Source organism: Ambystoma mexicanum, chromosome 11 (assembly GCF_040938575.1).
Source record: "Ambystoma mexicanum isolate Mex_15411 chromosome 11, UKY_AmexF1_1, whole genome shotgun sequence".
Classification (NCBI taxonomy): Eukaryota; Metazoa; Chordata; class Amphibia; order Caudata; family Ambystomatidae; genus Ambystoma; species Ambystoma mexicanum.
In genome coordinates this window covers 176,876,798-176,902,476 of record NC_090934.1, presented here as the reverse complement: position 1 = coordinate 176,902,476, position 25,679 = coordinate 176,876,798, and the positions used below count along the sequence as shown (strand labels likewise).

General features: G+C 48.7%; 1 protein-coding gene across 2 annotated transcripts in view; it reads right to left on the bottom strand.

Moving 5' to 3' along the window:
* Positions 1-25,679, bottom strand: part of KDM1A (lysine demethylase 1A) — a 1,518,024-nt gene that overhangs the window by 802,719 nt on the left and 689,626 nt on the right. For both annotated transcript variants that reach the window (XM_069622738.1, XM_069622739.1), the window contains exon 10: positions 25,452-25,542. In XM_069622738.1, coding sequence (XP_069478839.1) covers positions 25,452-25,542 — 91 coding nt within the window. The remainder of the gene's footprint in view (positions 1-25,451; positions 25,543-25,679) is intronic.

The window sequence follows — 25,679 nt, the reverse complement described above, 5'->3', positions numbered from 1 at the left end:
TCCTCGGAGCCAGAGCTTCGAGAGAGTCCCTTGATGGACATGGCGCCAACAGGCCTCACAGGCTCCGACGGTCTCGAGGGCGTCGAGGACCTGGACCTGGCATGGCATGGCTATGGCGATCGACCTTGTCCGATCGGGACCTCGGCGGCTCCCGATGATCACACCGACCGCCCGAATGCGTGCGAGCGGTGGCCCTAGCGCGTTCCTTGCCGGCTTCTCTCAAAGGCGCGGACGGAACGGTGCCCTGCCATTCAAAAATCGCCATCATCTCCTTGCGAAATGTGCCCCATTCCGCCGGTGATGAATGCTTGTTGGGACAAGCCACCCGCCGGCTGGCGGAGTCCTCAGACGAGGAAGGCGACCAGAGACGGCGCTTCCGAGAGTGCCTAGAAGAGGCAGAGGAATGGCGGGACCGACTCCGAGAACGAGACCCCCCTGGATTTACGCCGATGCGGAGAGTCGCCCCTCGAATCGTCAGTTGAAAGCCCAGCGGATTTTGACTTACAGGGTTTGGAAACCCTACCTACAGACAACTTCTTCCGCAAGGCCTTTGACGTCAAGGACTGGCTTTCATCGCAGTCGTCGGTGGCGTGGCTCTCATCGAGGTACCAAAGGCAGACGTCCTGCGGGTCCGTAAGGGACATCTTGGAATCGCAGTCCCAACACTTCTTGAAGCCCGACCGCGGGATAGAAGACGACATTCGAAATATCCAATAGTAGAAGAACCGATTCAACAGGAGAAGAACAGACGCGCAGAGATTCCGAAGCGAACACGTTCGCGATAAAAATGGAACAGAGGCTTCGGGCGTCGTGCGTCTACATATAACATCCGGTGACGTCAGCTCCCGACGGAGGCCCTCGAGGGACGGCGTATCGACATCATCGACGTAGGACCCCGACGCTGGGAATTTTTTTTCCGAAGCAGCACAGCTGTGGACATTACTGTCAGAGATATGGAATACATCTGAGGACACAATCCCCTCAAAAGGGTCCTGCAATGACAATGCTTGCAATTCACTAACTCTTCTTATGGAAGAAATAGCCACTAAGAAGGCAGTCTTGTATGTCAAGTGTTTAAGACTTGACTTATGCATAGGCTCGAAAGTGGGACCCATGCGCGTTGCGAGTACAATGAGAACCCAGCCTGGCAGTGGGGGGTTTGAAATTGGAGGGTGGAGTCTCTTTACGGCCTCCATGAATGCCTTGATTACCGACACTTTCCACCATGATACTTTATTCTGGGAAGTTTGTATAAGCCGATAAAGCCGCCAGATGGACCGTTATAGAGTTGAATACTAAACCTGAGTCTAGCAAGTGGAGAATATAATTTAGAATGTGGGAAGGAGCACATTCTATGGGGTTTATTAGTTTAGACTGACACCAAATTACAAATCTCCTCCACTTGTCGAAATAACAGTGTCTGGTGATGGGTTTTCGTGACTCCTTGAGGATATCCATACACTGCTGTGGTAGGTTAAGATGCCCGAATTCTAGGACCTCAGGAGCCATGCTGCCAAGTTCATTGAGTGTGGTTGAGGGTGCACTGTTACTCCCCCATGTTGGGGCAATAGAATGGTTTGGCACGGGAGTTTGATGGGATCGCACATCGCCGGTTTGCACAGATGTGGATACCATGGCTGCCTTGCCCACATGGGAGCAAGATGAGCGTGTCTGTTCTCTGTGAATCTTGGTCACTACCATTCTCATTAAAGGGGTCGGGGGGAGGCTGAGGGGGTGTAAGCACATTTCCCTGACCAGCTCATCCATAGGGAATTGCCCATGGAGTCTGGGTTGGGGGAACCTGGATGCGAAGTCTGGCTTGCTATTTTTCTTTTGTAGCAAACAATTCTAGTGTGGGGTAACGCCACTGTGAGAAAATGTGGTCTACAAAACTTGGGTTTATAGTTGCTACTTGGGTTTAGTTGCCACTCGTGTTCCTCTGGTAGGGGATCTCTGCTCAGAGAATCTGTTAGAGTTTTGAGTACTCGTGGAACGTGTTGGGAGGATAGGAACATCCCCAGTCTGAGTGCCCATCTTCATATTTTCTGTGCCAGCTTGAACAGATTTGGAGTGTGTGTGCGCGCCCCCCTGCTTGTTGACATAGAACATTGCAGTGGTGCTGTCTTGTCAGTATTTGTACCGACTGGTTCGTCAGCTGTGCTTCGAATGCTTGAAGTGCTTTGAATACTGCTAGAAGTTCCAGCAGGTTGATGTGGTTCTGTGCAGTGATGTGAGGCCACAGACCGTGTGCTGAAGGTAGTGTGTTCCCCAGCCGGAGAGTAATGCATCTGTTGTAATGACTGCTTGGACTTCTGGGTTGTGGAAGGGTTTTCCCTTTAACAGGTTCTCCTTTGTCCATCAACGTAGATTTTGTACTCGTGTTGGCGAAACAAATACTAGAACGTCCCACTGACCATCATTTCGCCAACTCCTCCTGCATGGGGCGCATGTACAGGACGTACGTGTGGGACCAGGTAAATGCACGACGCCATCATGCCTAGTAATCGCATTGCTTTGTGTACGCTTATCTGGCGACCGGCTTGATACAGAGGTATTTGACGTAGCATGTTTTGAACCCTTTCCCTAGATGGAAAGACTAACCCTGCTTCTGTGTTTTAGACAGCTCCTAGGGACTGTTTTGTTGTGTTTGGCAAAAGGCTTGACGTTTTCTCATTTATTGAGAAGCCCAATTGGAAGAGAAGGTTCATGGTTCTTTGCGCGTTTTGCTTGCAAAGGTGGGGTGATTCCCCTGTGATCAGACAGTCGTCCAGTAGGGGTACACTGAGATTGCCTCCCTGCGCAGGTGCGCTGCCACCACCACCAGTACCTTGGTGGATACCCTTGGAGCAGACGCTATTCCGAAGGGTAGCACCTTGAATTGGTAGTTTTCTGTGCGCTGGGAACATTGAAATATGAAAATGGGCATCTTTTATAGCCATGTAGTCTCCCCGCTTTAGCAGGGGGATTACCTCTTGTAGCGTTGTCATTCAGAATTTTTGTGGCTTTACATAAATGTTTGCAGGGCATAAGTTTAACACTGGGTGCATAGATCTTTCTTTGCCACAAGGAAGTAGGTTGAATAGATACCCTTGTTTACCTCGTTCGCTGGTACGATCTCTATTGCGTGCTTAGGTAGCAGCGCGCTGACTTCTTTGAGAAGGATGAGTTTTTCTCTCATTGATCTTCTTTGACGGAGGGGATGGTGTTTGGATGAGCTCTACACAATAACCTCCGCTACTGTCAATAACACCCACTTGTCCGTGGTGATTCCCTCCCATGCGTGGGCGAAGTGAGATGCGGCCTCCTACTTGAGGAATGGGAGGGGACCTGTAGTGGGCTGTCATTGCTTAAGAGGTGTACCTCCACCTCTATATGTGGAGGACCTCCCCAGGCCATGAGATTGACGCTGGCCTCTTTGGTATCCCTGTGAGGCTTGGCCCTGGTTGTTATTCCAGGAAGAGCATTGACCCTGTCCGTAATCTGAGCCTCTCAGAGTTTTGGCCACGGCACAGACCAGAATTTCTTCCACCTGTCTGGCCTGGTGGTTTGTTCGTCAGCTGATATAGAGATTCTCGGGTGTCATTCTTCCTTGGCAGACTCTCATGCGTCTTCCACGGCTTTACCGAATAAGACTGCAGGTTCCACTGGCATATTGGCTTAGCCACAGATGGCGCTCGATTGTCCCATCGGCAATAATCCTGCCCGCATTGTCTGCAGCATCTAGATTATTCTTAAGAATGCAGCTGGATGTTGCCTTGCCGTACGCTGCTACCAGGGCTAGTTACTTTAGAGGCTTGGGAGCAGATGCGATGAGGGTAGTTATCTCGTCCCATTTGTGGCAATTCTAATTTGCCAACAGCGTCAAATTATTGAAGATCCTTCATTGGAAAGCTGCCGAATTTGCTACCTTTCTCCCCATTGTGTAGAGTTTGTTGCTCTCCTTATCTGGGGGTGCCACTGAAGAGGCTAACGGTGTGCATGCCCCTTTTACGGGTTGTGGTAACCACGAGCAAATCTGGCTTGAGCTGGCCCCTGATGTAGAGTGGGTCAGATGGCGCTAGGCGGAAAAGTTCAACCTGCGGGTTGACTGCCCGTGTCTGGTTTGGTGTCTCAAGGAAAGGTTGAATCCTTCTTTGGACAGATTGTAGAATAGGGATGAATTGGGTGGCGGCCTTTTTGTCCCACCGTTTATCTTTTACAAAGTCCTTGTCTAGCTGAGTTTCTTGGGTTTGTATTTTAAAGTGTTCAGCTGCCTTGATTAACATGTCCTTATGGAGAGGCCGATTGTCCACTAGGGAGTCGGCCTCTGGCGCATCCTGCTGAATTGGTTAGGCAAGGTCATACACCTCATCATCGTAATAATGATCAGTCTCTTGATGGGTCTCCTTATCATCTGTGTCTGTGTAAACATGATACAGATCACTTTGTATTGGTTGGGTTGGAATAGGGAGAGCATCAGGTCGAGCTCTCTTAGCTGGGGAATGGGAGGTGGAAACTCAGCTGTAGGTGTACTTTGAAAATTCTGGTATGCCTTGGTTTCGTTCCCCCCCCCCCCTTGAAGAAATTGGCCCTAAAGGTCATCCTAGTCATGATCCTGTATTTCTTAGGCAGTCCATGTGGCTGAACCGGAAATTACACCAGGGTACTGAGGGGTAGAGTCCTGTCCTCGGTGTGTAGGCTGGGCCGAAGTCTGAGGCTGGCCTTTGTTCTTTAAGGCTTCTGCCAAGGAGCCTTCCTCTCTATGAGTAGGGGTAGACTTGTCCTTCTTAGGTTTATCTTTTTTATTGGGGCTCTTTGAGGAGTGTTTCTTGGAGTTTTGGGATTTTAGCATGCTCTAAGGGATCGTTTTTTTCACTAGGTGTGATAAAGTAGTGTTTTTGGAACTTACAGCCGTTTTCGTGTGTGATGTCGACTTTCAACCGTGGGGCGGACCGTAGCCTCGTCTCCTGACATTCAGTCGATATTTTGGTGACGGCGTCTTGTTGGTCTTTAGACTTGTGGGTCCTGTAATGGGGCGATTGGGACCTCGAGTGCCAGTAGACAGGGATTCTGTAGATCTCCCACATGCCGACGCAAAGTCATAAAATCCTGTAATTTGGACGTCCAACAACACCATCTCCTGGATAACTTAGAGCATACCCCCAACTAGAGGAGTAAATTCAAGTTCTCCCCCATCTCTCTAGAGGACATGAACTCTATACTTTCTACCGTTAGATGCACAGCCTGCTCCGAAAACATACTACTCCTGCAAGCTTATACTGGCCAATGCCGGGACTTTTGCCCCCTATCTTCGTAGAATGGTGAATGCTTCTTTTAGAGACAAAAAAGTCCCTACCGCAACTAAAACAGTTACTGTTACACCAATAGTCAAAAAACCTGGATTAGACCTACACAACCCTTCCAAACTCCGTCCAATAACTAAGAGTCTCGTAAAAATCTTGGACAAAGTCACTACCATCCAACTCCAAGATTATGTCGGCAGGAACAGCCTCCTACATACCCAACAATCTGGCTTTAGAGGAGCACATGGTACAGAGACAGCCCTGCTTGACCTTCAGACAAAGTGCTTAGTATACTAGACTAGGGAAAAACAGGGATGCTGATTTTATTAGACCTCTCAACAGCATTTGATTTGCTCGACCATCAAAAACTCCACAAGGCTTTAGATAAAATCGGGTAATTGTACAAGGAGCCATAGACTGGGGTAACATCCTTCCTGTAAGAGCGAAGCTCCAAGATCCACTGGAGTGACCACTTTTCCATACCATGTGCGTCATTTTAGGAGGGACAGGGGTGTTTGTCCCCCCCCCCCCCCCCAACTCATGTTGTCCCCATTCGTTTGGCCCAACATTTCAGAAAAGTTACTCCACTGCTCCATACCCTGACCTATAAATCATGGCGTAGGTGCCAGCCTATCGCCCCTTCTGTTCAATCTCTATCTGCAGTGTCTATGTACCCTATTAACCAATTTAGGGGTCTTCTTTACAAATTTCGCCGACGATACACAACTTGTCATCAAACTGTCCGGCTGTCATACCACTGACAATAATAAGCTTGCTTGCATCTACAGCAGCATCAAAGCCCGGATGATGACAAATTGGTTTGCCTCAACAGAAGCAAGACTGAGCGCATGATCTTTGGATCACACCAGGCAAGAGCTAAGCTAGACACAGAATACCTGAAATTGTAGGGCTTATTTTCAAAGTTGATCGAAGCAGGCGACTCCTTACAATCCCCATTAATTGTCACGCACTGATAATAGTCGGTTCACTAAATCACATTAACTGTCGCTGGTCACTGGATTCGGACGGGTATTAAGCCCATACCGTCCATGAAAAACCAGAAAAACCACAAAGGACTACATGACTCAGCGCCAATGGAAAAGATTTGTTTAATAGCATGGGCTGTATCAGTCGTAGCTATGTGTATAAATAGCCCTCCACTAGATAACGTGTTTCGGCTCACACAAAGCCTTTATCAAATCAGGGCCAAAATTGAATGTGCTAATCCTTATGACTGTTGTCCGATATGCAATGATAGGGACAAATCCCAAAGACAGAGTTTTACCCCTCCTGTTACACTTGCGTCGGCTGCTCAATAGGCAAAGGCCCTTGCCTATAAAAAATAAAAAATACATCAAACAATGTCAGGTCATATAGAAAAATGCAGTAAGGGAGGAACATATTACAGAAGACAAAGTCCCTTCATTTGTTAGACCTGGAAGACCGGATCACCTTTAAAGCAATGACCATTGTACATCACTGTATATATGGATCCGCACCCATATACCTAAAAAAACAAACAACCACATACGAACCTTGCCACACCTTAAGATCCAAGGTGGGGGAGGTGTGGGGGGGGGGTGCTAGTGAGCCCGACCGTGATGGCCGCAGGCCCGTGAAGCTCTCCAGCACGATTAACATACAGCATATAATCCGGCGGTCTCAGAGGATATTTCATATTCAACTGCGGCAGTAGAAGTGGGCTTGCATCAAGCCCCTGCAGACATTGTTTTGGGTCCATCCGGAACCGGCAGGGTGGTGTACCTGCAGTACGAGCACCGGCGGGCTTCACATCGGAAAGGGGGAGGTGCAGGCCTGCTGGAGGTATGGCTTGGCGGCGTCCCACGCTGACGGCCGAGGAGAGACTCTTCGGGAGTGCCGGCGCGGCCTAAGGGGCCCTTTTCGAAGCCAGCGACCGGACGTGGGCCCCCTGCCTCCTGTGTGGGGCGAAGAGGAGGCGGATTGTGGGTGCGTGTAGTGCCTTGGTCCGGGCCTGCTGGAGCGGTGCGCACCTCACTGGCCGAAGCGCTGGATGCCTCAGTGTACTTCGGAGCTGGCCTGGAGTGGCAGCCGCCGAACCCATTGGGCGGCGCAGGTGTAGGCGGGCGAATCTTCTCCCAGGCGGTGATCCCTGCAGGCACCCCCCCGAGGTGCGCGGGGGGGGGGGTCGGACTGCGCCTGCAGCTGCTGTGAGGACGTCGGGAGGGCAGAGGAGGTGCAGACCCGCCGGCCCCGTGTCGTTCCCCTCTGGATTTGCTCTACTGTTGCCTGCTTGGGACTGTCGGCGCAGGAGGCGACGATTGGCGGGAGGCCGACTCTGCTACCCACCAGGGGGCACTGGATGGTAGGGCCGGGATCTACTACAGCCCCCTGTTTGTCTCTGCCCTGGCGGATGGGGGCACTCAGCGCCGCACTCCCGAGTTGGGTGTTGGCAGCATGGGCGGAGGGGCCTGCGGCTGCACAGCAGTGCTCTGTCCCGTGTAATTGAGGACTGGCGGCCCTTGAACTTTTTGGGGACTTCTAGTGGTTGATCTCCGGTACAACGCTTGCCACCTGGAAGACAAAACACATCCGGAGCCACTAGATTTGGGTGTATAGTGGCCTCTGCAGGGGGGTCTATCTTTGGCGCCTGTGCCGTGTGTGACTTGTCCTGGTGACTGGCACGGGGCTCGAGCCTGTCCTCCTTCGGTGACGGGGGGGAGCAGGCGCGGGGGCGCTGTGGGTTTTGGTCACCACACCCAACACTATATCCAGGGACCCACTCACCATACTGGCCATGTCTAAGTCAGGATAGGGGGGTAAACAACAGTCAAAGTTAAACGTTGAGATGCCCACACGACCTAAAGACTGCGAAACAATAAATGAAGCAGCGGCGTTTCACGCTGCGGATTCAGAGCCAGATTCTGCCAGTGCCTTTCATGTTATTAAGGTTATGCTCATGCAACTACAATCAGGAATACAGTCCTTGGATGGTAAGCTAGATACCCTGACTTGCAAGGTGGACCACACGCAGGTCCGTTTGGACAGACATGGGGAGAGATTGGACGAGGCGGAAGGGCGCCTTGCAGGAGTGGAGGGAACGGCGGTTTCGGGAGAAATGTCTGTGGTCAGGAAAGCCCTGAAAGAACTCAGAGAGAAGCAGGAGGATTAAGAATCGAGGTCCTGCCGAAATAACATTCGAATCGTCGGCCTGTCGGAGCCGGAGAACCAGGGGAACAGGGAGTCTTTGGTGGAGGACATATTACAGGAAGCATTGGGTCCAGAGGGCTTCTCCCAGATCTATATGGTTGAGAGAGCACACAGGATTCTAAGTGGCTGGAAACCGATCCCGGGGGCCCCGCCTCGTCCGTTGATAGCCCGGTTATTGAATTATCGGGATAGAGATACGGCACTCAGGAAGGCTAAGGAGAAGGGCACCTTGTCTTATAAGGGGGATGTAATCAAACTATTCCCAGACTTTTCGGATAGGGTGCAAGCGGCCAGGTGATCTTTTTTGGAAGTTAAGAAGAGACGGAGGGGAAAAAGGTTTGAAATATGCAATGTTGTTCCCGTCCAGGTTGCGTGTGGTACATGATGGAAAGTCGATTTTTTTCCAAACCCCGGAGGAGGCCTCCTCTTTCCTTGATATGTTGCCGCAGTCTCGTAGACCACGGGTATACGGTGACTGAATCCGCTCAAGCAGGGAAGGAACTCCTGTTGTTGCTACTGCCTTTGGTAGTTGGCGCTATTACTATTTAAGGAGACAACTATCCTGGGGTGGTGCAGGGAGCGTTGGGCTCGTAGTTGCCCTTTGTGCAAAAGCTGTGTGCGCTTAAGCGGAGGGGGATTGGGGTGCTGGAATGTTGGGGTCTTCAGCACAGATGGGGGTGTTGGCGTTCAGGTTTGTTGGGGGGTGGGGCCGAGTGGGGGGGACTTCGCCGACGGGTTGTCAGTAGGATGGGGGGGGTGGGAGGGTGGCAGTGGGGGATTTGGTGGTGCACACGGAGGGCTTGTAAGCCTGTGAAGTTGGGTGGGGATGGGTGGGGGTGTATTCAATTGCTCTCCAATGGCGACAGTGAATTATATGACCTGGAACGTCAGGTGCCTTAACAGCTGTCCTAAGTGTCGGAAAGTTTTGCGCTACCTGGATCATCATAGGGTGGGGGTGGCTTTTCTTCAAGAGACCCACTTGACTGCGGCCACTGAATCTAAGTTTGGCAAGAGCTGGGGATGCCATAGATATTTTTCTTCTTACTCTTCTTACTCCAGGGGAGTGTGTATTTTGGTGCATAGCTCGGTGGGCTTCCGCCTGGTCAAAGCTGTGAAGGATCAAGAAGGCAGGGCTCTGGTGATGCAGTGGGTTTTTCAGGGGAAGTTGTGTACACTAATATGCCATTACGACCCCAATCAGGATACAGTGGAGTCACTTGACTGGGTAGAAAGGCAGCTGGGGGTACTTCCTAAGGGGGAAATCATCTGGGCAGGAGATTTTAATTCGGTTTTGGACGCCATTTTGGACAGAGTGGGCAATGCGGTTCGTCCTTGTAGTAGGGCTTCCTCTAGGATTCGGGGTATGTGCCCAGTGTGGGATATTGAAGATGTTGGGAGGGTAAGACCCCCCTGGGGCGAGTCAATTTACGCATTACTCTACTCCGCACGGCTCAGCGGCCCGGCTGGACTATTTACTGGTGTCCCCTGCTGTTATAGATCTGTCTGTGGGGGTGGGTATTCTGGCCCGTACTTTATCGGATCATGCTCCTGTCCTGTTAACAACCCGTTTAGTGGGCCGGGACAGAGCAAGACCGCCCTGGCGGTTTAAAAGTGAGGCACTCACAGATGAGGTATATAGGGAGGAGCTGGCGAAGGCTATAGATGTGTATTTTGAGACTAATGATGGGTCGGTGGCGTCTGTTGGCACCCTGTGGGAGGGATTTAAGTGTGTGATCCGGGGTGAGAGCATAGCCAAGGAATTGGGGATTCTGCGGAAGCTACGGAAAGACCTGGCGGACACTGAGGAAGAGCTGCGGGTTCTGCAGAGGGGGGGGTGCCCGTCCCATCGGCGGCCCAGCAGAGGAAAATTAAACAAATTGCAGGAGTTTCATGCCCTAGCTCAACGAGAGGTTAAGTATATGTGGGACAGGGTGGCTCCTCGGCAGTATGGAGAAGGGCAGGTTCCTGGCCGGTCCCTTGCGAGATCTATTCGGCTGGGAGACCGGCAGACCAGGGTGACAGTGATCACGGATGACAGGGGAGTTGCCCATTACGACGACAAGGTGTTGTTCATGAGTTCCAGGATTATGATGGCCGGTTGTACTCGTCCCAACTGACGGTGGCACAGGCGGATATAGAGGCCTTTCTTGATGGTGTGGGGCTGTATTGGTGCTCGGAAGAGCACAGGGAATGGTTGAACAAACCGGTGTCGCTGGTTGAGGTGATGGATGCCATTAAATCACTGCCAGGTGGGAAATCCCCGGGCCCTGATGGCTTTACAGCCGAATTTTATAAGTGTTATGCCGAAAGATTAGCGCCATATCTTTTATGGGTGTTTCAGAAGGCGGTGTCGCGGGGATGATTACCTGATTCCCTTAGAGAAGCCATAGTGGTTGTACTGCTGAAGCCAGGTAAGCCGGAAGGTGATTGTTCATTGTACCGCCTGATTTCACTTATCAATCTTGATAATAAGATCTTAGCGAAAATGGTAGCGACGCGACTAGCGCCGCTAATGCCAGCCAGGGTGAGGGCCGATCAAGCAGGGTTTATCCCGGGTCGCTCTAACACGTTCGGGTTGCGGAGGATATTTGGGTTGATGGCGGCGTTTCCGGCGGATGACCCGGCGGTGGCGGTCCTATTGGACGCCACAAAGGCATTTAATTCCGTGGAATGGTTGTTTTTATTCATCGTTCTGCGCAGGATGGGCTTGGGCAATTTCTTTGTTTCCTTGGTCCCGCTTCTATACACCGACGCAGTGGCTAGAGTGAGGGTGAATGGGCAGACTACCGGGGCGCTAACGCTTGCGCGGGGGACTCGTCAGGGCTGCCTGCTGTCACCCCTACTATTCGCCTTGGCAATAAAGCCTTGGGCTGAATGGGTCAGGGAGTTTCACCTACACCGGGGAGTGCCACGGCATACCCATAAAGTCAGCATTTCGTTATACGCAGATGATATATTTTTGTTCATCCGCCATCCCGAGGTCAACGAGACCCGGTTATGCTGGACCTTCAGCGTTTTGGTGACCTCTCGGGGCTTAAAATAAATGGCAGTAAATCTGTTATCTTCCCATTGACGGGTGGGGCTTCTCAGTTTCGGGATACTTGGGGATTCCGGTGGGATCTACAGAGTACACGATATCTGGGGGTCACTGCAGCAGGAAAGGAGGTGTATACTACAAACTATGTGGAGGTTTTAGAATCGGCCAAAAGGGCGATGTTGGGTTGGGCCTCACTCTCTCTCAATTTGTACGGCAGGATTTCGGTAGTCAAGATATCCTAAATGTCTATATGTGTTTTTAAATGTGCCTATAAAGGTCCCTCAGAAATAATTCCGGGACCTTCACTCAGCGATAACGCACTTCATATGGGCGGGTAAAAGGGCTCTGGTCTCTTGGGGGCAACTCACAGCGCCAGTTCAAGAGGGGGGTTTAGCACATCCCAATTTCAAGTTATACTATATTGTCGTGCAGGCTAGCTACCTTAGGTACTGGTACGGGATGGCAGCAGAGCATAGACATGTAGAGATAGAGAGGTCCATTGCGTCACCGGCGTTGTTGCGGTCGGTTATCCTGACGGCTCCCAGCCGTTTGCGGTCTCCCTTCGTAATTTGGTGGAGCTTACTTGTTGGGCCTGGTTCTTTCTGGGACGCGCATCCGTTAGAGATGGTTTGTAAAGGTAACTCACTCCAAAAAATCCTGCTGGGCTGGGATCTCCTATCCAGTCGGGCCCTGAGGAGCGGTCTCCGCCTTCTTCTTAGAAATGTATCCAGGGATTGGACATTTTGCACTATGAGGCAATGCCCGCTTGGAGATTGGACTTGGAGTATTTCTGGAAAAGCACTGCTCCCATCGTCTGGTTTGCTTCTGGTTTTTCTTGTATTACCCTCATGTATGTACCCGGGGGGTAGGGGGGACGGTCAATTGCCTGGTTGAGTTGTTCAGCAAAATGGCAATAAAGAAATTTTAAAAAATTTTTAAAAAAAAAGAAAATTCCAAGTCGCAAGGGTTTGTGAAAGTAACTCACTCCAAAAAATTCAATGGACTTGGACGAGCATTCCCTACCAAAGAGGCATCTAAGTGGAACGAGCTCCCAAACAGCCTAAAGCTATAATCTAACTACCTATACTTTAGTAAGAAACTGAAGACACTGTTTTTCAAATAAAGGACCTGCATAAATACTAATGTCCATGTAACAATCTAATCATACCAGCAATCTTACTCTACTGTCCCGTCACTTTTCTGTTGTCCTTGGCTTCATGTATGCAGGCTTCGGCGCTATAGCAATTAATAAAATACAAAATAAATATAGGCCCTTGAATTACTATTGTAATGACATGTACAGGGCTTGGATTGAATGCTACTCCTCAAGATTCTGTGGACACTGTTAGGGAGTTTTACAAATGTACCTTGTATGTAGGACATTAGAAGACAGACATTTGGGACACAGGGCTCCAATGCTTAGCATAGAACTGAGCCACACAGGTTTTGTTGGTAGCAATGGCTGAGCAGCCAGGCTTAGCTTAGGGGAGAGGGAAGGGCTGTAGGCAGTACACAGAACATACATACAGGCCTAAGAAACACACACTGAAAGTTATATTCAAATAGGTTATTTTATATTTAAACCAAGGTAAATGTGATTCTTTAGAAAGGTACTAATAAGTAACTTCAGAACTTATGCAATCTTTACAGTAAGCAAATCACTTTGACAATACTGTTGGAATGGCAATATGCAATTCACAGTTAAGTAAAACATTAGTAATTTCTTGTTTCAAGTAAACGTGGATGAAACAAAGCCAACATAAAATGGTTAAATACTTGTAATTATTTTACAGAGGCCTTACACTTTAGAAGTCCACCCCGATCTGGTTAGGAGTATCTCAGAGTGGGATTGGGGGGCAAAACAAGCAAGGCACAAGCTGTTGAAAGTTCCAGAGGAAGTCTTCAGTAGCAAATAACACCTTTGGTTGTGAAAAGGGTCAGGTACTTCGGAGAAGGCTCCCTGTAGGCACACAGGCATTGCTGAATGTGTATGGCAAACTCCCCAATCACACGAAACAGCACTCCAGTAGAACAGGAGCAGCAAAGCAACTCTAGGTAAGTTCTACCAAGAGTCTCGCAGTACCTTAGAAATGAAGAGGTTGCCGCACGATGCAGCCGTAGACCTAGTCACTGGATTATTGGTCAGGCAGACGAAAGAAGGGGCACTGGAGTGGATCTCCCAGCAGCAGTCGAGTGAATAGGCTTCCAGCAAAAGATTCTTCAGGGTTCTGTGATTTTGGCGTCTTTTGGGAGGCACCAGTTAAGAAAAGTTATTGCCCGGTCGATTCATCTCGATTTCTCGGTCCAGCCTTCTGGGTGAGTGGACTTCAAGGAGTGGAATCTTGCCTCTGGATGTCCGGGAGGAGTCCACCAAAGTTATGGTAGGATTCGATCCTCAGAAGACAATGAAATGCACAGTGGGCAAAGGTCCCAGAGTATTGGCCGTTTGCAGCCTGTGAAGGTTCCAGCTCGTAGAGGGATGGCTGGAAATGCAGGTCGTCTCAAGACTGATTGGTCCCACCAGTCTAAAGGGGAGAGAAGTCCTTTTCAGAATTCTCCTGACGATTGGAAGAAGGGGGTCACAAAAGCAGCGACTACACAGAAGGCATTGTCTGGAAGCAGCTACGAACATCTCTTCTTCGTCAATTCTTCTGTTCCAGGGGTCTGATTGTCTTCAGCCTCAGGATCCATACCTCTTATGCAGGAACCCAGCCAATCAGCACCCATACACCATTGAAACTCTGGATTGTGGCTGTCCTTTTAGGACAGCAAGCCACCCATTTGGATTTGTTTCCAGGCAGGCACAGCAGGTGACAAATTACAGCAGAGCTTCGTAATCCTTCCCCATTTCCTATCCTCACAGACACGCTGACGCTTTGGCGGGCTTCACAAAGGGCTCCTGCTGAAGACAAAGGACAAATCAGGACTCCCTCCCCCCCCCCACCCTGCAAGGAGGCAGGACCAAGAAGGGACAAGCCACCTTGAACTGACAAAAAAGGTATTACCACCATCACATGACTTGCTCATTTAATATCTCAGCCTCTGTTATTACACTTTATAGTGATACAATGGCAAGTAATGCTACAAATACATCTTTAACTGATGTCACCTCACTTAACTCTTGCATGCAAAAAATGCTTGATGAATTTGCTAATATTCACTCCTCAATCCCTACGCTTGGCACATGCTCTTCAAATTTTCCAGAAGATATAAAATGTTTCAAGAATTAAATGAAAATAGAAACTGGAAGACTGGATGAAGCTAAGGAATAACTATCCTTTGTAGAAGACTGGGTTGCTATTACGATAGAGCAATCAGTATCGTGTAAGCATGGTATTCACCCCGAGTCACTCATCTGGAGAAATCTTAGACCATTGTAGTTTTGACCAATGTGCATATATCCAGTGTAAAAGAATCTCTTCTGAAGTAAGATTATCCCGGTTTGAAGACAATAGGGGACAGAGTAAGGCTACCCCCTCAATACATGTCTGATAGGGACATTACAGGTCCTATTACAAGAATAGAAGATTGGGCCTTGTCGTCACGCAATAGACCCGTCCATTGAGTTATGATTGAGTACGTGATATCATGAGGGGGTATGCAGTAAAAAAAATTGCGGCAAAAATGTCATGGTTTGACCCAGTAAAAGTGTACCCCATTATACCATTTAAGGCGAGCGGGGATTGCGGGGGAGACCCCCGCATTCTTTACATGTATTGCGGCGGCAAAACCGCCTTTTTGCTGCGATTTTTTGTGTAAACTGCTATGTTTGCTGCGATTTTAACACATGGAACCCATTAGAGAGCTAACTCTGATTAGCTAACAGACCCTAGAGGAGACACCAGAACTTATTCTTGATCTATATTGGATCATGGACCATGCTACCTTAATTCAAGATTTACATGTGGACCAACCCATACCGAATGGTATGTCTGGTATTATTCAATACCAATTTCCTGCACATACAGTGGGCACTTTTGTTTTACGCTCATCAACATTGGCCAACGACGCTCATCAAAAATGGATTTTGAAGTAAATAACCACTCCATCAAAATGCCTAATTTCAGTGATTCCACACATTGGAAGATAAATAAGATAAGCAATAGCAACAGTTGCCCAAAGAGGAAGAATAATCAGAGATTATTACATTCGTGGTGGAGGGCACTTTACGTCATCTGCCGTTGTTTACATATGACATCATGCTGTAGCGTTAGTATGATTCGTCAAATAGTGGCCATCTTGAATTTGGCCATTCAGTTCCTACATGGCCAGATTAACTCGAGCAGACCTGGAAGGAGTAAGGTTGTTTGAATACAATTGGTTCCTGTTCACGCAGAGACTATGGACCATTTTTATCTATGCACTAATCTGGCCCTTTCTAAATGTATACGTTCCGAGGAGCCTTTATCCCGGTGACTGGAATCGGGGTGACTAATCCACACAACCTGAATAACCCCATTGGGAATATACCTGCATACGTGTAAATTACTTTGCTGATATATAGCCAATCTCTATCCTATGTGAAGGCAGGACCTTTTTTGCCTCGCATGCTAGAAAAATATGTGCATGTTTTTTATTACTAGACTGGGACGACTTAGAATAAATGACCTATTGATCTTCACAGGTTAATTTTAATCAGACTCCCATTGAGCTATGATACCAGGAAGATTCTGCAAAAAAACAGACGGAATATTCAGCTTCATAGCTTTCGACAACCTTCTCAGAAGGCAAGATCATTTCCATTGCAACCCACTAACCAGGTATTTAACGTAGTACTGGACCTTATAAACACTGGTTATTATTGGTTTACTCAATAGACAGGACAATCTTGTCTGGGAATTCGGCACGTTCCAGTAATCTGGAATAGAGGCCAACATCTTGGACTGTGTAACTCTGATCTACACCACGTGAATGATAAAGGGATAGGCCATGATAGATATCTAACATTATGATTATACCCGATTATGTAAATACAACCTACTAAATGTTTATTCTCTATTGAGTTTGTAGATCACTATGCGGATTCACGCATGAGAGAAAGTGTGATTAATTGCTCCTGAGGCTGTACTCCTATCTCTACCATTGCCTGAAACCTTGTGAGGTTGGGAAGTTGGATGATGCTCCCTGTGACAAGTACCAGCGAGAAGAACTTGAGGAGAACCCCAATTGTGTGGGTCTGGAAAATGTTTGAGAACGAAAGGAACGGCAGTGTTTTTAGCTGTCTCAATTGCATCACCCCCAGCTTTTCCAAATACAACTTATTCTTCAACTGGCTTATTAGTAAGAGTGGCTTGGGTTTCTGGTTTGAACCCAGAAAAGCCTCTTCAAGGACCCTGCCTGCTGTTTCCACAGAGTCAAGAGTATTCTTTAAGATGTTATTTGTAACCTGCTGTGAAAAAAAACAGTGTTTCACAACCTTTTCCCCAGGGATCCCATACTCAGGTGGCCAGGGAAAGACCATCTCTTTTGGATCCCGACCCTGGGCGTGGACAAGCGAGGGAGGTTTACCTGGGTAGGGCGTCCTCGGGTAGTGGGGAAAAACACCCAATGGCGAGACATGGTACCCCCCTTTTTTCCACAATCCTAACCCCCATCCCGGTTTATTTTATGGGAAACTACAACTTCCATAATTCGTCCCCACTTTGTCTTGACAAAAGTATTGCACCAAGGAAGATGAGGAATGAAGTCAGAAGTATTACCTCGCCTGACTTGCATTGGTCCTGTCCCTGTAATGAGGCCAGGCAAAGTCAGGCACGTAGCTCTAATAATGTACATCTGCCAAGTACCAATTCTCCCTGGGAAAATAAAAGGTGGTGCGCACAAGCTCACTTTGATCGAGGCTGGGTACGTGAAGGAACAGCTCTTTCGAGGCTGAGGCAAACCAGGCTGTGGTAGTGGGAAGGCCAAAAGGCTGGTCAACTATTGAGAAGATCGAGAACAAGCCAGGCAAGATTTCCAAGTTTTCGGGAAGCCGAGTGTTCATAACGTAGAGTCCAGTGAGCAGAGGAAAGAAACGTTCCAGGTGCCAGCCCGCTACCCTCGCTGGTAAACGGCAGAGTTGGGTAGGAGCAGAGGAGGTGCGGGCAACAGCCTTGAAGTGCAGAGAAAAGAAGAAAGTAATTTAGCACAACCAGTGAGTTATCAAGAGCAACAAAAGTCTGGTTGATGTTAAAGAGAAAGTTGACTGATTTGAAAGCTGCGAGTGTGCTGATAAAACGCAAACAAAGAGGACAATTCTTATAGGAAAAGGATACAAAGTAGCACAGTGGTCTTTTGAGAGGAAGTCGCACATTCAAAAGTGTCTGAAATGTTATGAACCTTTGAAAGATATTGTAAGGCGAGATCAAGAGAAAGAAAGTTGAATAAGAGGAAAATGTCATATGGGAATTGGAAAATACCCCACGAGAGCCAAAGTAAAATATAAGAACTACAAGTACCAAGAGTAATTGGTGCTGCAAGAAAAGATGTGAATTGTGAAATATGCGAAAGGGGCAAAAGTGGAATATAAGAACTGCAAGCACCAAGAGGCATTTGGTAGGAAAGAAATACCAAGAAGTATTGGTGTTACAAGATGAGTATGAATTGTGACTATTGAAAGAGGTCAATGCAGGTGGTCTATGCAAATTGCTTGCAGTTTCTAAAGTCTTCGACAGTAAAAGTTACCTTGAATAAAATGTGGGGAAGGGAACGCCCACACAAGACAGGTTCAAGCCCAGCAGAGGGAAACCTGTGCAGAACTGAGAGAAATTGAGAGCATATAAACCAAGTATTGATGACAAGGCGTGCGAAGCCTAAGGAAGTGATTGAACTCGTTTTAGGTGAAAATATTTTTCTAAAGATTTTTTCACCAAAATACTGATTGAGAAAGACTGCTCCGTGACCACACAGAGCGGTCTTTCGAAATGGAACTGTCACGCACCTGCCGCACACGAGTTTAAAGGCAGGTTGGGACCCAGAAGCGCAGGACGAGGAGAACGGGTGTGTGTATGTGCTATGGTTTGGGGAGTGGGCTGAGAGATGGGGCTTCATGCAGAAAAACACCCAATTTAGGGGAAATCCTGCGGGAGAGGGGTGGGGCGGTGGGAGGAACAAAATCCCCCAAATATATTTTTTAAAAAACGCATTTTAAAGGTCTCAAGGGAAAAAGATCTTTACAATGCTGGTTTTCCGGTCAATATAAAATGGGGTATTGTAAATCGGTCCTTTTCCTTGAGACCTTTAAAATGAGGTAGTTTCACATTGAACTACTGGAAGTTAAAAGCCTAAGGTTGAACTGTACCAGTAAGCCAATATGTGCCATCAACCTATCCTTTTTTTTTAGTAAGAGACTCTTCAGGCCCTGTAGGGTTGAAATTGGGGAAGGGAGTTGGTGTAGAAGCCATTCCGACATTTATGACACATTATTTTCCATTTTGTATTCCCTCAACAAATTTGTTATCTTGAGAAGGAGGGCAAGGTTAGGTGTTCTTAGATCTTTTATTTTGACCAGACTGACTTGGATGTATATTTTATTGTTTAATGGTCGAGATGATTCCCATTTTAGAGTCTGGAGAGATGTGAAGATCATGCAGCCGAGATAGCCGCAGGGGAAGTGGAGGCGGCATGAGCAGAGGGCCCCGGCCCACGGCAGTGTATCAAGACAGGGCACCCTGTGTCCAGAGCTCGGCAGACCTTGCATCCAGGGTCTTGGGGGATCTGGGGGAGATTGTATGGAGCTGCGGGCCCTGCCCACTCTGGAGGCCGGGGGCTCATTGGTCAGGGCCCCACAGCCTGAACTGCGGAATAAGGCGGCTGCCACGGGGAACACAGTTGAACAGCTGCAGCGCTACTCCGGAGGGCTCTGGAGAGCCAGAGACCGGCAAGCAACGGAGGAAGAGCTGGCACAGTGGCCTGCAGTGATCCCTGCGTTGGGGGAATGGGAGGCTGTCAGGTGAGACCCGCAGCGGGGTGAGTGACCAGTGCCTGTGGCCCCACGGGCCCCCCTCCCCCTTAGGGCACCACTGAAATGAGCCCCATACTGAGGACGTGTGAAGGGGATTGGAGTAAGGTGATGGCCACGAAGCTCCCAGGGAGGGAGGCTTGTGCCCGAACTGCAGGGGCACCAGTGAAGAGGAGCAGGTGGCACCGTGGGCCAGTAGGTGGAAAAGGCCCGCCCAGGTGTGGTCCCTCACGTTAGACCCCTACCTCCACCCTTACTCCCGAGTGCTGGCCTTAGATGCACAAAAAGCCACACTACACTTCGGTGCCAGGGGAGGGCCCCGCACAGACCATAGAGGAGGACCCCAGCACAGATGAAGGGGCAAAGGACCCCCGTGCTGCACAGAGGGGAAGGGACCCCCTGAGGAGCCAGGCAAAAGACACAGGAGTGCAGCCCTAACCAGTGTTGGAATACCCCCTCCCCCACCCCTCTTAGCAACAGTGACAACTAAGAGGAGCAGGTAAAGTCGACCTTGGGGTGGCCACAGCCCCCGGGAAGGAAGAGGAGGAGCCATGTCCGGAGACACCAGAGCGACAGCATAAAGGGAGTACAGCACTGACCCACAGAGCTTCTGCCATCAGGGTGCCCCCTCGACCCCCCGCCCTGGCACATACGCAGGAAAGCTTCCATACATAGTTTCCAGTTTGAGGGTGGAGAATGGGCCGGTTCAGCATCTGTACCACCAGGAGAAGCTATGGAGGGTGATCCGGTTGCCACGAAGTCCGACATGGCAGCCCTTGACCAGAGATTGGACAAGATGGACTAAAGGATCCTTTCAGTGGAAGACAAGATTCTAGAGCTGGAGGCCATCCAGTCCTCAGTGGACACACTGGAGCACCAGATGGGGGCGAGGATGGCTGACCTGGAGAAGGAAGCAGAGACTGTCAAACTGGATAACGTAGAAAAAACAGAGAACGCTGAAACTACAGCGTGGCCCAGATTACCATCTTCCAGGATCTTTCAGCCCTCACCCTCACCAGGAGAAGATTGGGCGGCCCCCTCACCAAGTGGCTGAAGATCATGCAGCTCTTTGTGGAAGGCCGACTGATGGTGGGTGGAGACTTCAACATGGATTTAGACCCAACCAGAGACTGCAAGAGAATGGGTGATGGGAGAGAAGATAACCCGGACAAAGCGACCTCCAGATGGTTTAAGAGAATCAACAAGGAGCTGGGTTTTTACAGATGCTTCAGTGGATGGAAGGGGGATGAGGGGGAGACAGACACTTTACCTTTTTCTCTGTGGTACACAACTCCTTTTCTAGGATTGATTTGATACTGGTGTAAACAGAGGTGAAGGCCAATATTAAAGAGTTCTGTGTCGTACCGGTCCCTTGGTCTGACCACGATATATGGTCAGAGTGGTGATGGGGAATGCCCTTGTCAGTGGCCCGCTGGAGGGTGGCACTGCAATTACTTTTTGCTTAAGGATAAGGAGTTAACCCAAAAGTTGTCAGAAATTAAGAACTATTTTGCCTTTAATGACAATGGTGAGGTTGGGTTTCAGTCTCTCTGGGAAGGATTAAAGGACACTTTGTAGTGGGTATTTATCAGGAAAAGAGCCCAAAAAAAGGAAGAACGCAGAGTGCAAGAAGATGAGAGAACGGGAAAGATCAGGGAACTGCAGCCGGGGGGCTCGAAGAGAACCTACCTCACGCCATGCAGGGCGGCCAACTAGCGGCTTTACCGAGCAAAACTCAAAACCATCCTAGCTCAAGACACGGAAAAGCAACTGCTATTTCTGAAGCAGAAAGACCATGAGCCGGGGGAGAAGGCGGGCAGAATCCTGGCCTGAGAGGAAAGAGAGAGGGGGGACAGGGTGGTTTATGATCTGGGGGGTATAGGGGAGGAGTTTGCCAACTTCTATGAAAATCTTTACTCATCTGAAATCACTGGAAGGGATGAGCAGATAACCACATCCTCGACCTCCCGGCATATCGAGAGAGGACTCTGAACGCCTGTGGGCTCCCGTCTCTGAGGATGAGATTGTGCGGACAATTAAGGGAATGAAGACAGGGATCACGCCTGGCAGCAATAGGTTCTCTGTCCTATTTTACAAAGGTTTAGATCCACGCTATCCCCTTACCTGGCCATGGTGTTCCTGAGATATTATCGGGGGGCCTATTGCAAAGCTCAATGCTAGGGGCCACGATAGTCGCAATACACAAGGAGGGCAGGGACCCAACAAGATGTGCATCTTACTGCCCGATCTCGGTTTAATAAGAACGTTAAAATCCCAGCCAAAATGTTGGGCTCTAGACTGGAAACCCTGCTTCCATCCCTGATCCATGGGTACCAAGTGGGCTTCATACGAGGGAGACAGGGCTCAGATAATATCTAATAGTCCATTAGCCTTATGCATCAGGCACACGCCCAAGGGACAGATGACCGTCTGGTCTCGATCGACTCAGAAAAGGCATTCAACAGGTTTCAGTGGCCTTTAATGAAGATGGTGTTGGGGAGGATGGGCCTGAGTCGAGGGTTCCTGAGGTGGGTATATGCCCTATACATGCGTCCCACAGCATGAGTTCGGGTCAATAACATCCTGTCTGACTCCTTCTCTCTGACCCATGGCAAAAGGAAGGGATGCCCGCTGTCACCACTCTTGTAGGCGCGCATGATGGAGCCGCTCGCTATAGAGATCAGGACAAGCCAAGACATTGAGGGTATATGAAGCGGAGAGGTGGAGTTTAAAGTATCCCTTTTTGCAGACGTCAGTCTAGGCTACCTTATGGATGTGAACTCCTCCCTCCCTAAGCTTCTGGAGCAAATCAAGAGCCATGCCGCCTTTCAGGCTTGAAAATAAACATGGACAAATCTAGCATTATGCCCATGAGCCCAAACGACTCTGACCTGACCGCTTACTCTCGATGCCTGGGGATGAGGGTTAAACAAACGCAGACAAAATATTTAAGAGTGATCTTACCGAGAGATTTCACGGCCTAGTTAAGGCCAACTTCGAGCCAATTCTGGCTAAGATCAAAGAGGAACTTAGAAAGTGGTCACCCCTCACTCTTTCCTGGTACGGGTGAATGCCACCGTAAAGATGAATGCCCCACCCGCTTGTTCTACCTGTTCACTGCCCACCCAGTGAGGCTTCAAGCAGAATTCTTCAATGACTTGAAGGGCACTCTCGAAATGTGTGGCAGAACCAACACTCGAGAGTGACGTGGGAAACCCTCACGCTTCCGGATATCCAGGGTGGTTTTGGCTTTCCAGACCCCTACCTATACTACAAGTCCGCCCAGTTAAGGGTGTTGCTGGCGCACTCGAAGAAAGATATGCGAACGTATCGGACCTACATGGAAGACGTGGTAGTACATCCTTTGAAGGTGAGGGATTACATTCTGGCTGCAGCACGGGAACATCCTTCGTTGGGAGCTCTATGGAACCTCTGGAGGGACGGTGAAGCCAATAGAGCGCTCTCGTCCTGGTCCTCCTTTGGTGTCGGTGTGGGGTCCCCCCCCCATTTAATCTGGCGTGGCGAGGAACTAAATGTGAAAAACACTGGTCAGATGGGGGTTTCCAGAGGGTAGGCAATTGTTCGAGCAGTGCCGCTTCAGGACCTTTGAAGAGATGCAAGAGGGAGTGGGGCGGGACAGAATCATGATCTTTGAGTACCTAAGGCTAAAGGGGATATTCACTGATGCAGGGTGGTTGTCCTTGGTCTCCCAGGATCTCACTCCCTTTGAGAAATGGTTAGATGGTGCTGCTGCCCGTAAGGGCTCCCTTTCGAGCATATACAAATTCCTGGTCACTACCCCAGAAGTTGGGAGAAGTACATTGAAAAGGTTTTGGGTGGAGCTTACGGGAGAGGAGATTTCAGACGAGGTATGGGCGAAGATTTTCTGGATAACATTTCATGGCAGCCTTTTCACCTTGGATATAATGTGATACTCTTACTCCCACCGGGGTGCGAAAGTGGGAATGTGTGGCCCAGGATGGGTCAGTGCTGTTTAGACAGATGCCCCATGCCTGCGAGGAGCCACGTTGGCTTTGGTTTCCCCTGTAAAATTGGGACTTACTTCTGTAGAGGCCAGATGTGGAGTATGAAGGGGACTTGCAGGAAAGCGACTGAAAGGAGGGTCGGTAGCCACGTGTTTTTGAAAAGCGAGATTTCCCGGAACAAAAGGACTGGTGCCTCTATTGTAACGTGCCCAGGGAGCAGGCCATATCTGTGTCGGTCTTAGTGGTCGGTATTATTTAGTCTACATTTGCCTGGACCTCTGGCTGGAAAATCCGTCTTCAGCCAGCCTTGCCTACAAAGCACTACGCCACTCCCCAATTGTCTAAAGCCGGTGTCAGCTATGTCCACTGAGACAGATATCACTGCCTCTCTTTCACGAATGACTTAGAGAGCCACCTGTTCCTTTTCATCCGGGAGGCATTGGAGGATGGAACCCATCTTAAAACAGAGCTCTCAGTGTTATCTCGACAGGATATTCATGGCATTAGCTGCCTTGATAGTAGTGGCAGCTGTCATAATGACCCTCTTCCTGAAGGCATCAGGGCGCTTTTCTTCCTCGTCACGGGGGGCTGAGCAGGCCAATTGGATAACATGTCTATCACTACTACCACATAAGCTTCCCTCGACCTCTAAAGTCGAAAGGACCCAGCTGATCGAGTGCAATCTTCCCATGGTACCTTGGGTGCTTCACGCACCCTCATTGGTTATGGATGTCTGAAACCTCTTGTCACTTTCCACACAGCCATTGCATCCCAATACTTGGCTCTACATCATTCGATCTACCCTTGGCCACTAAAAATCAGCATGAAGAACATACACACATGTTCTCTGTGGCATCACATAGAGGTATGCCTCTCACCACAATCCATTCAATCCTCTGCACCAAATTCACATTCATAAAGTGTATAGAAACATATGGAAGCCTTACCTTCAACAAAATAGCTGAAAAAGACAGCCTAGAAACAGGAGAGGGTGATGTAGCATTGGATTTTAGCAAGAGGCCCTGGGTGGGGGCAGAAGAAGTTGAGTGGGTTGCTGGGGGCATGGAAAGAAATTCAGGGCCATGAATTTAAAATGGGGAGGAGTGTGCCTGGCACAATTAGTTCAGTGCTAGCTTGGATAATTGTAGGCCAATTGTAAATAGTCTAAATAAGAATAGACCCAAGAAAGAACTAATAGTATACAGGTAGAACCATCCCACAGTCCACCCTTGAAAGAGAGATTGGCTATCTTGACTCGATGTTATGGGATTCCCATATGTAGGATGGGGATATTGCTGCAGCCCACTATATGCCAAGAACACCCATGAAAAATGCAGAACAAAACACCAAAGGCCAAATCAGGATACCAACTCCTTTCAAACATGCATGGGGGCAATCAGTGCTTTGAAATAAATACAATTTTAGTTACCAACATCGCTTTATTGATTTGAGAAAATCAATTTCAAAATACAAACAAGATCAAATCACTCTTAATAAAAAGAAAAAAAACAAATGACTAAAACCAGTTTATAAAAGAAATAGCTTCAGCATGGAGTCCACAAACACATTGCTAGGACTATAAATGTTTCACTGAAGTTTCCACAATGGTCAATCTTTGTCCGCTTGCACCACTTCCATACTCTTAGAACTGAGCTATAGCAAAATCTAACCTGAACTTTATGAGTGGTCTGCAAAGGTAGCATGGCAACTGTCTCCCCCGCATAAAAGCATGCAGTGCACGGATATGGGGAAGAAACAAAATACATAGTGGCTTCAACCCCTGGTAGGGGCAATGGAACTGGCCTTCCTAATTTTCCTAGCAAGGCCTCCACAAAACATGTAAAGGGAGCTGGCAAATCCTTAACTTTGTTTAAAGCATCAAACTGCCACTGGAGGAACCCCCATATAATTCTCTAGGCCATACCTCTTTTTGGCTCAAAACATGCTTAAGGCAGACCTAGTATTAAATAAGTTTCTTAAAAAAAGGTGCAAGCAGGTGTCAAGAGAATAGCGCAAACCTTATTAAGCACTTCCTTTAGTTCCTCTTGTGTTTTGACAATTTTCTTCCAGTGTTCTATCTGTTCATCTTTCACATGCTTTTCCTGTAACCTAAGAGGAAAAATAATAGATTTTATATTAGAAAATTATTAACAGTAGTTGCTACACTTCCAAAAACACATAACGGTCCGAGATTATTTTCATATATTTACAAAGAGCAAACACCATCCTACATTAGAAAATAACAG